The 11,828-nt window shown below is 34.5% G+C and overlaps 1 protein-coding gene across 1 annotated transcript; it reads right to left on the bottom strand.

Annotated features, from left to right (window-relative positions):
- Positions 1-415: 415 nt before the first annotated feature.
- LOC112786413 (probable methyltransferase At1g29790) lies at positions 416-11,463 on the bottom strand. The gene is made up of 3 exons (XM_025829792.1): positions 11,391-11,463; positions 10,137-10,575; positions 416-701 (listed from the first exon to the last, which is right to left on the bottom strand). The coding sequence occupies exons 1-3, from the start codon at positions 11,461-11,463 to the stop codon at positions 416-418; spliced, it is 798 nt and encodes a 265-aa protein (XP_025685577.1).
- Between the last annotated feature and the right edge of the window lie 365 nt (positions 11,464-11,828).

Genomic DNA, 11,828 nt, shown 5'->3' with positions numbered 1-11,828 from the left:
AAGCTTACGTGTCTCCCCCTCTTCTTACCTGGCATCACAGCTTCCCACGTGGCACGTTAATTGGATGGAGCTTTTGAAAAATGGACACATAAGTCCCTGTCGATCAAAACGACGTCGAATTCTAATTACATTATGGGGCTATGCCGTTAAATAGGTGTGGTTTGTGCTAGTTATGAAGTACCAAATGTTGATATTTTTTTTTGAATGAATCAGGTTAACCAGTATTTCAACTCTCACCTTAGAGAAATTATCTTATGCAATAGTGTATTGGAGAACATGAACATTTTGACTTTGAACGTGTTTGAAACATGCAACTAATTTAATTTTAACTAATTAAGATGTTAACTTTCTAAGTAGGAAGATAGGTAGTTAGATCCTACTAGGTTGTGTAAGTGAAGAAGTAAAGAAGCAAGCTTCAAGTTGATAATCTTGAAGTAGGCTTTTGCAACAATGCAGTGAGAAAAATCTCAACATTCTTCATGCCACTAGCATCCGTCTTATTCCCAGTGGACCACTTCACCTTCTTATAACCTAATTTCCCAATCAATGGCGCATACAGCTTTTCAAGATCCACCCCTTTGCTGAATAATCTGTCAATCCACAAGTACCCTCCACTTCTCAAAACCCTATCCACATCAAATAGCAAGAACTCCATCATCGTTACCGGAATCCACCAGTTCACGACACACCGTGTAGCGACCCTCAGTTTTAAAAATATAAATATAAATAAGTTATAATTTATTTTATAAAATTAAAGTTCCTTATTTTTAGAAAATTATTTTTATTATCAATAATTGAACGAATTTTATAATAATTTAAATTTAATCAAATCCATATTATTATTATTATTATTATTATTATTATTATTATTATTATTATTATTATAAACATTGTATATAATTGCCGTAAGTATTAAATTGCATTATAAGTTTATATATATATATATATATATATATATATATATATATATATATATTTTGCATTACTATTATTATTACTATTATTACGTTTATTATTATTATTACATGATCATCAATTACTATCTCTAGTATTATTATTACTATTATTAATTAAGAAGCATGGAAATCAAAGGCGGTTTTGATTTTAAATTAAGTTACATATATATTAGTAATATCATTATGCATTAGGTTATATATATATATATATATATATATATATATATATATATATATGATTAGCATATGCGAGAGAAAAGGAAAAAGAAAACGGGAGAGAGAAGAACGTTACCGCGAAAGACCGTAAACCCATCAAACTTCCGACTTCAATTTCTTGCAATCCGTAACTCCAATAAAAAATCTAATCCGGTAAAAGTATTCGTATCCTCATCTTTTATACGTTGGTACCATTTTTGACCAGTAGAAGTTGACGATAACGTAGCTCATCTACCCCTTGAGTTTGACCAACTGGAGTTTTAGGAGGCATAGACGATTCTAGACATTTTCTTCTTCGATAGCTCAGTCAAAAAGTTTCTCCGGTGCTTCGAATATTTTGATTCTGTACGAAGGTATGGTTTTAGTTTCTCGTAGTTAATGTTTAATGTCACGTGAAAACTTAGGCTAGAAGACCTTAAGATAGGAATGAATTGAATGTATAATTGATGGATTGTGCATATGGGATAAAATGTGTGGTTTAGCTGTTGTTAATAATTTGCTGTTGAAGTTGGTCGGTTTGGAAAAGATTTAATATTGGTATTTGTTTGATTTTGAAATAATTTGTTACTGGAAATGATTTGAAGGACTGAGAGGTGTTTGATTTGATAGTTGGGACCCTTGAAGGGTGGCAGAAATTCGAGCTTTAGAGGAGATACTGCCAAAACTTCTATAAGAATTGGAGTTTTGATTTGAGGTGTTATTTTAAAAAGGAAAGAGATTATTATGTGACTTGTGTATTTGAGACTATTTGTTGACCCTCTGTCGCAAGATGTGACCGGGCACTTTAACTCCCCGGATTTCTCCATGGGCATGTATATATATATATATATATATATATGAATATTGAATATTATATTTGAGTTTGGAGTTCGACTCCATGGAATACTATATTATTGAGCTTGGAGTGTGACTCCATGGAATATTATATTTGAGCTTGGAGTTTGACTCCATGGAATACTATTGAGCTTGGGGATGCGCACATAGAGGGACTGTCCAGTGGTTAACTACCAGGACATGTCGGGTTGGCTGTATTACCGACAGATGAGACTCATCAGCCATAGGACAGACATACATCATATGCATTTGTTTGTTTGCTTGAATGTGCATTGTTTTGGTTTGCTTAAGTTTAATTCTGCTTATCCGCTACTTGTTCTACTTGCTGTAAATGCTTTTCTATCTGTGTTTTCCTTGCTTGAACTGTATGTGTATGTTTTCTGAGAAATTCCTCTTGACGAAGGTGTGAGGGGAGAGAGTTGTTCCACCAGTGATTCGGAGGTTTGGAGGCGACAGAAAGTGAAGTATTAAGTTAGATTTAGAACTAGAATACCTTAGATAACTTACCTAACTTTTAGTTTAGTTTATTTTATTTAAGAATGATTTTGAGTGTCAGAGTTCTAGGAATGCCTCTGGCTTTCCCGAGACCTTTTATATTAACTATGCGGACACCTTTACCATACTGAGAACCTCCGGTTCTCATTCCATACTATGTTGTTGTTTTTCAGATGCAGGTCAAAAGGTACCTCATTAGGCGTCTGGACACCTGAAGCGAAGTGGTTACTGTGTTATTTTGTTGTGCAGTGATGTATATACACGTACTTAGCTTTCTCTCCACATAACTTATTCTTTTTTATCCTCTTAGAGGTTTATGGAGAGGTAGAATTTTGTTTATGTACATCTTGGGTTTTGGATATGTATATATATATATATATGTAAATATTCTCCGGCCAGCCTTGACTTCGCAGACTGAGTTAGGAGCTTGTTATTTTGTACCTATGGCTTTCGATTCCTACTTTTATTGTCTTACATTTTATAGTTATAGTTTGCCTCACACGCAAGTTGTTTCGTTTCCGGAGCGTGGCGCTTTTCATTTTGCGATTTTGTTTTACCCATTTTTCAAGGCTCCTAGTCTATTATATTCTTTCTACTATTATAAGTATGTATTTTAATTTTTAGAAGTCGTAATACCTCGCCACCTCTATTTTACGACTTAAGTGTAAAGTTTTGGGTGGTAGGGTGTTACATTATGGTATCAGAACAGTTCATTCCTGTAGAACCTGAGGGATGGACTGATTATGCTTCTGGGCATACTCTGGGTGTGTGTATGTGCTATTAGGATATCTGATTGATATATGTGGCATAAATGTTCATAAGCATGCATCTGAAACTTGAAGCATTAAACTTGCGATATTAAGACTCATCAACTTAATATCATTTGTTTGGTGTGAACAGGGACCAAATGTCGTCTCGTGAATCCGAACGAGGTATTCAGAGAGGAAATCCCGTGGTTGAACCAATGCAAGGACGTCGAGGTGGAAACCCTATTGCTACTACAAGTAACATAAGTCGATACTATAGGTCTATGACCCTTATTGACTTCCTCAAGAGTGGTCCACCTCGGTTTAACGGGAACGCCAATGCCCTGGAGGCTGATCAGTGGTTCCGAGAAGTGGAGAGATTTTTGTACACTCAGCACGTTCTTGAAGTACAGTCAGTGGAGATAGTGACTCATATGTTGGAGGGAGATACTCAGAATTGGTGGCAAGAGTTGTGTCATACCTTGCAGGTGGAGTTAACGGATGTCCCTTGGAATAGATTCAAGACAGAGTTTTACGATAAATATTTCTTGCATGCGTTTCGCACTGCAAAGGAATTGGATTTAATGCAGATGAAGTAAAAGGATATGTCCGTTGTTGATTATACCCGTAAATTCGATAATCTATGCCGTTTCTCAAAAACTTGTCAAGAAAATCCAGCCGATTATGAGGAATGAAAGTGTGCTCAATATGAGAAAGGACTAAGGAGGGATATCTTTAATTACGTGTATCCACAAAAGCTAACAAATTTCACTGAGTTGATTAAGAAGAGCCAGCTCGCAGAGGATTGCTCCATGAAGTGGATACTGCTACAGGAAGGCTTTGGTGAGACTACTCCAGAGGAGCCGCACAGATACGGACTAGGAATTTAGGCCGATAGAAATATCTCTTTGATAACCAGCTAGGTGTCAAGAGAAAAATTAAGTTGTGATAGATTTAGTGTCAGAGGCTGAACCAGTTTCGATTGTATTACGAAAGGTGACACCATTATAATCGGCAGAACTTAGGAGCTAGATGAAGCGAGTATTAGGGACAGTAAACCCGTCGTTCTAATACCAGCCTGCCTTATAACCTTTCTGCATCGAGTCTATCTTGTATCTTCCGCTTTGCGTAGACTTTTAAGCCATATCCTGGATTTGCAAACTAAGCGTGTCAAATCTTTCTGTTTTTCTTTGATATGTTTAAGAAGGGAAATTACGTTAGTATGAATCTTTTCTATTTTATATCAATTTTCGAGGGCGAAAATTTTTATAAGGTGGGTAGAATATAGCGATCCTCAGCTTTAAAAATATAAATATAAATAAGTTATAATTTATTTTATAAAATTAGAATTCCTTATTTTTAAAAAATTATTTTTATTATCAGTAATTGAACTAATTTTATAATAATTTAAATTTAATCAAATCCATAATAATAATAATAATAATAATAATAATAATAATAATAATAATAATATATTATTATTATTATTATTATTATTATTATTATTATTATTATTATAAACATTGTATATAATTGCCGTTAGTATTAAATTGCATTATAAGTTTATATATATTATATTCATTGCATTACTATTATTATTACTATTATTACGTTTATTATTATTATTACATGATCATCAATTACTATCTCTAGTATTATTATTACTATTACTAATTAAGAAGCATGGAAATCAAAGGCAATTTTGATTTTACATTAAGTTACATATATATTAGTAATATCATTATGCATTAGGTTATATATATATAAAGTGTATTTATATAATAAAGGAAGCCAAAGCAGTTGGCTAATTATATATATATATATATATATATATATATATATATATATATATGATAATGAGTTCGAACCTGAGATCATGGGTTTTTCAGTCCCATCCCAAGTCAAATCAAAAGGCACGGACGGAGCGAGACCTATTCAGATGAGGTCTCGCAGGATCTCATCGCTCAAGTCCTCCCACAGCCCTGTGTAAGCTGCGAGCAGAGCAAGCGGTTCATACTATTACTTACTTGGAAGCCCGGTGTAACAAAGACAAATCAAGAGGATAATCATTAAATGACTCTCCGACTAGAGAATCAATGCAAAGAGGATCGAAGCCGATTTCCCCAGTTGACTTAGATGACATCAAGTCCGCCTATATATATATATATGATTAGCATATGCGAGAGAAAAGGAAAAAGAAAATGGGAGAGAGAAGAACGTAATCGCGAAAGACTGTAAACCCATCAAACTTTCGACTTCGATTTCTTGCAATCCGTAACTCCAATCAAAAATCTAATCCAGTAAAAGTATTCGTATCCTCCTCTTTTATACATTGGCACCACTTTTGACCGGTAGAAGTTGACGGTGACGTAGCTCCTCTACCCCTTGAGTTTGACCAACTGGAGTTTTAGGAGGCATAGACGATTCTAGACATTTTCTTCTTCGATAGCTCAGTCAAAAAGTTTTTCCGGAGCTTCGAATATTTTGATTCCGTACGAAGGTATGATTTTGGTTTCTCGTAGTTAATGTTTAATGTCACGTGAAAACTTAGGTTAGAAGACCTTAAGATAGGAATGAATTGAATGTATAATTGATGGATTGTGCATATGGGATAAAATGTATGGTTTAGCTGTTGTTAATAATTTGCTGTTGAAGTTGGTTGGTTTGGAAAAGATTTAATATTGGTATTTGTTTGATTTTGAAATAATTTGTTACTGGAAATGATTTGAAGGACTGAGAGGTGTTTGATTTGATAGTTGGGACCCTTGAAGGGTGGCAGAAATTCGAGCTTTAGAGGAGATACTGCCAAAACTTCTATAAGAATTGGAGTTTTGATTTGAGGTGTTATTTTAAAAAGGAAAGAGATTATTATGTGACTTGTGTATTTGAGACTATTTGTTGACCCTCTGTCGCAAGATGTGACCAGGCACTTTAACTCCCCGGATTTTTCCATGGGCATGCATATATATATGAATATTGAATATTATATTTGAGCTTGGAGTTCGACTCCATGGAATACTATATTATTGAGCTTGGAGTTTAACTCTATGGAATACTATATTATTGAGCTTGGAGTGTGACTCCATGGAATATTATATTTGAGCTTGGAGTTTGACTCCATAGAATATTATTGAGCTTGGGGATGCGCGCACATAGAGGGACTGTCCAATGGTTAACTACCAGGACATGTCGGGTTGGCTGTATAACCGACAGATGAGACTCATCAGCCATAGGATAGGCATACATCATATACATTTGTTTGTTTGCTTGAGTGTGCATTGTAGCAACCCTCAATTTTAAAAATATAAATATAAATAAGTTATAATTTATTTTATAAAATTAGAGTTCCTTATTTTTAAAAAATTATTTTTATTATCAGTAATTGAACTCATTTTATAATAATTTAAATTTAATCAAATCCATATTATTATTATTATTATTATTATTATTATTATTATTATTATTATAAATATTGTATATAATTACCGTAAGTATTAAATTGCATTATAAATTTATATATATTATATTAATTGTATTACTATTATTATTACGTTTATTATTATTATTACGTGACCATCGTTACTATTCCTAATATTATTATTACTATTATTAACTATAAAGCATAGAAAATAAGAGGTGACTTATACTTTGCATTAGGTTACATATATACTATTATTATCATTATGCATTAGGTTATATATATATATATATATATATATATATATATATATATATATATATATATATATATATATTATCATTATCGTTATGTATATATCTATATATAATATTAAGTTTTGTAATATAATATTATGCTATTATAATTCATTCTTAGCTTTCTTCTAGTATAAGTATAATCTATTACTATAATTTCCTTTCATAAAGTGTATATATAATATAAAGAAAGCTAAGGCGGCATATTAATCATATATATATATATATATATGCGAGAGGAAAAGAAAAGAAAGAAAATGGAGAGAGAAGACCGAGAGAGAATGTAAATCCTTCTGAACCTCCGGTTTCGATTTCTTGAAATCCGTAACTCTAATAAAAAATCTAATTCGGTAAGAGTATTCGTAACATCCTCCTTTACACGTTGGTACTATTTTTGAATAGTAGAAGTTGACAATGACATGCCTCCTCTTTCCTTTGGGTTTAGCCAACGGGAATTTTAGGAGGCACAGACGATTCTGGACATTTTCTTTTTCGATAGCTCACTCAAAAAGCTTCTCCTGAGCTTTGAATATTTTGATTTCGTACAAAAGTATGGTTTTGGTTTCTCGTAGTTAATGTTTAATGTCACGTGAAAAATTTAGGCTAGAAGACCTTAAAATATGAATGAATTGAATGTATAATTGATGGATTGTGCATATTGGATAAAATGTGTGGTTTAGCTGTTGATAATAATTTACTGTTGAAGTTGGTCGGTTTGGAAAAGATTTAATATTGGTATTTGTTTGATCTTGAAATAATTTGTTATCGGAAATGATTTGAAGGACTGAGAGGTGTTTGATTTGATAGTTGGGACCCTTGAAGGGTGGCAGAAATTCGAGTTTTAGAGGAGTTACTGCCAAAACTTCTATGAGAATTGGAGTTTTGATTTGAGATGGTATTTTAAAAAAGAAAGAGATTATTATGTGGCTTGTGTATTTGAGACTATTTGTTGATCCTCTGTCGCAAGATGTGACCGGGCACTTTAACTCCCCGGATTCTCCCATGGGCATGCATATATATGAATATTAAATATTATATTTGAGCTTGGAGTTCGACTCCATGGAATACTATATTGTTGAGCTTGGAGTTTAACTCCATGGAATACTATATTATTGAGCTTGGAGTTTGACTCCATGGAATATTATTGAGCTTGGGGATACGTGCATAGAGGGACTGTCCAATGGTTAACTACCAGGACATGTCGGGTTGGCTGTATAACCGACAGATGAGACTCATCAGCCATAGGACAGGCATACATCATATGCATTTGTTTGTTTGCTTGAGTGTGCATTGTTTTGGTTTGCTTAACTGTTTAATTCTGCTTATCCGCTACTTGTTCTACTTGCTGTAAATGCTTCTCTATCTGTGTTTTTCTTGCTTGAACTGTATGTGTATGTTTTCTGAGAAATCCCTCTTGAGGAAGGTGTGAGGGGAGAGGGTTGTTCCACCAGTGATTCGGAGGATTGGAGGCGACAGAAAGTGAAGTATTAAGTTAAAGTTAGCTTCGGAACTAGGATACCTTAGATAACTTACCTAACTTTTGGTTTAGTTTATTTTCTTTCAGAATGATTTTGAGTGTCGGAGTTCTAGGAATGCCTCTGGCTTTCCCGAGACCTTTTACATTAACTATGCAGGCACCTTTACCATATTGAGAACCTCCGGTTCTCATCCCATACTATGTTGTTGTTTTTCAGATGCAGGTCGAGAGACACCTCATTGAGCGTCTGGGTATCCTCCTTACAAGCGAAGAACTACCTTTTTTGACTGTCATATTTTGATTTTGGGCTATGTATACATGTTTATAGAATCTCCACATGTACATTTTGTGTTTTGTCCCTCCTAGAGGTCGACTTGGAGATACAGGGGTTTACTTTGTGGTTTGACTTTTATTTTGGGTTGTATATATATAATCATATACTCTGGCCGGCCTTAGCTTCGCAAGTCGAGTCTAGAGCTTGCTATCTAAGTTTTGGAACTCTGATATATATATATGTTTTCAGCTTCCTTTTGATTTTTCTTGTACGTTTTACAAATATCCATGCGAGTGTGATACGATTTCCTGTTTATCGTTTTTGATTAGCTTATCCTTCAAGGCTCCTAGATATGATTTCATCCAACTATATCTATGTACATATCCTTTTCTTTTAGAGGTCGTAATACCTTGCCACCTCTGCTTTACGACTTAAGCATAAGGCTCTGTTTGGTAGGGTGTTACATACATTGTTTTAGTTTGCTTAACTGTTTAATTCTGCTTATCCGCTACTTGTTCTACTTGCTGTAAATACTTTTCTATCTGTGTTTCCTTTGCTTGAACTGTATGTGTATGTTTTCTGAGAAATCCCTCTTGACGAAGGTGTGAGGGGAGAAGGTTGTTCCACCAGTGATTCGGAGGATTGGAGGCGACAGAAAGTGAAGTATTAAGTTAAAGTTAGATTCAGAACTAGAATACCTTAGATAACTTACCTAACTTTTGGTTTAGTTTATTTTATTTAAGAATGATTTTGAGTGTCGGAGTTCTAGGAATGCCTCTGACTTTCCCGAGACCTTTTATATTAACTATGTGGGCACCTTTACCATACTGAGAACCTCCGGTTCTCATTCCATACTATGTTGTTGTTTTTCAGATGCAGGTCGAAAGGTATCTTATTAGGCGTCTGGACACCTGAAGCGAAGTGGTTACTGTGTTATTTGTTGTGCAGTGATGTATATACACGTACTTAGCTTTCTCTCCACATAACTTATTCTTTTTGATCCTCTTAGAGGTTTATGAAGAGGCAGAATTTTGTTTATGTACATCTTGGGTTTTGGATATGTATATGTGTGTGTGTGTGTGTGTGTGTGTGTGTGTGTGTGTGTGTGTGTGTGTATTCTCCGGCCAGCCTTGACTTCGCAGACTGAGTTAGGAGCTTGTTATTTTGTACCTATGGCTTTCGATTCCTACTTTTATTGTCTTACGTTTTATAGTTATAGTTTGCCTCACACGCAAGTTGTTCCGTTTCTGGAGCGTGACACTTTTCATTTTGCGATTTTGTTTTACCCATTTTTCAAGGCTCCTAGTCTATTATATTCTTTCTACTATTATAAGTATGTATTTTAATTGTTAGAAGTCGTAATACCTCGCCACCTCTATTTTACGACTTAAGCATAAAGTTTTGGGTGGTAGGGTGTTACACACCCACACCGCACAAGGTCCACCACTCCATCGAACACCGACAGCTGCTGCTGCAGTGGCATGTGAAGTGGCATAAGCCCCCTCAGCGCCTCCGCCTCGCTGTATGGCGCACCCACGCTCATAGTCGTTGTCACAACTGTCATGTTGCGGAGCTTCATCGTGGCGGTGAATGACCCGGTGCCGCCACCGACGTCGAGGCCCAGTCGGATGACTGACTTTGTGGACTTGGCAATCTGGAAGAGCTGCGAGATCAGGAGATGGAGGTCGGTCTTGTAGGTTGTGAACTTGGACGAATCGGAGGAAGAGTTGAAGCCTAGTTTAGGGTTTTGGAGGTGGAAGCAATTGAAGGATTTGCAAGGGTAATGGTCCCAAATTACAGAGGAATCGGGGAGTGAAGAAGGGAAAGGGTCTTGAGGGAGAGGGGATGAGGGTTTGATGATGCCTCAAAATGACGTCGTTTTGAGCGATAGGGACTTATGTCCATTTTTCAAAAGCTCCATCCCACTGACGTGTCACGTGGGAAGCCGTGATGCCAGGTAAGCAGAGGGGAAGCCACGTCAGCCTTTTCCGTTGGGTCTGACGGTGACTTATGGACGGAGGGACTGATCCGTCCAACTTTTAAAGACGTCAGGGACTTAAAAGTATTTTCCAATGGTCAGGGACTAAAATGTCCGTGTGATAAAAAGTCAGGGACTAATTTATCCTTTTCTCTAAATTTTTAATGACACCAAAAAATAACACTTACTCTTCTACAGACTTATTATGTTTTTTCTTCATTCTTCTTTTTTATTGTTTTCTTTTCTTTAGTTTCTCCTGTATTTCTTCTCTTCTAACAATACACAAAAAAAAAATTTGTTAAAAAAATATATTTTTAAATAGAGAGTTTTTCAATCTTACTCATAGTTAAAAATAATCTCTCTTTCTGAAGATGAATTCAATATAACAGTTTTTTCTTTTTTTTTTCTTGTTTTTTTTTGTCCTAGCTCTAATCTTTTTATCATGTCCTAAAACAGAAAGTTATTTAATTAGCATATTCAATTCGTTTAAAGAAATGACACTAAAACTTTAAAGAAATTATTTCTTTTACAAATATTTTATCATTTCATTCTTTGTCTCGCGTTCAATCCTCTTAATTAGTCTCTTCCTTGTTCGATGCACCATCCATGGTGGTCTAAGTGTTATATCCGTTGATGTATCAATAAATTTGGATTTATAAAACTATATAATCATTAGTGTAAAAAGACACCCATCAATTACATATCTGTTCTAATTCTTTTAACTTTTGATTCTTTTGACGAGAAAGTTGAGTGCATGAGTAATCCAATTCCATTCTCGCATGGTGTCAACATGAAGAATTGTTGCTGGCATATAAACCAGCAAAACTTTGCTTATTGTTGTTGGCAAAAAAAAAAAGCAATTCTAGATTAATAGAATGAATATTCTCGTGAATTTTAATTAATTTTCACCTCCATCCACACTCATTTTCAGCAAAGACTTTGTCAAAAATGACAAAATAAAAACTTTTGAAGTTTTCAACAATTTGCTTTTGCTCCTCGTTGATGTCTTTATTAATTTTTTTTCGAAAAACAATCTCCTACAATAATACTGAAATAAGTTAATAACATCAAAGTAACAAAAATAATGTTAGAATATAATTAGGATCAATTAGAATTATTTAGTATATCTGAATATTTA

The sequence above is a fragment of the Arachis hypogaea genome, chromosome 20 (genome assembly GCF_003086295.3).
Source record: "Arachis hypogaea cultivar Tifrunner chromosome 20, arahy.Tifrunner.gnm2.J5K5, whole genome shotgun sequence".
Taxonomy (NCBI): domain Eukaryota; kingdom Viridiplantae; phylum Streptophyta; class Magnoliopsida; order Fabales; family Fabaceae; genus Arachis; species Arachis hypogaea.
This window is presented reverse-complemented; position numbering and strand designations above follow the sequence as displayed.

What these genes read in the sequence shown, in the direction of transcription:
- LOC112786413 (XM_025829792.1), bottom strand. Translation starts at nt 11,463, where the DNA reads ATGGAATTGGATTACTCATGCACTCAACTTTCTCGTCAAAAGAATCAA. An exon ending in AAAAGAATTAGAACAGATAT is followed by an intron (nt 10,576 to 11,390) that starts GTAATTGATGGG and finishes CGTCATTTTGAG; the next exon opens with GCATCATCAAACCCTCATCC. An exon ending in GTGGACCTTGTGCGGTGTGG is followed by an intron (nt 702 to 10,136) that starts GTGTGTAACACC and finishes TTTAAAACTGAG; the next exon opens with GGTCGCTACACGGTGTGTCG.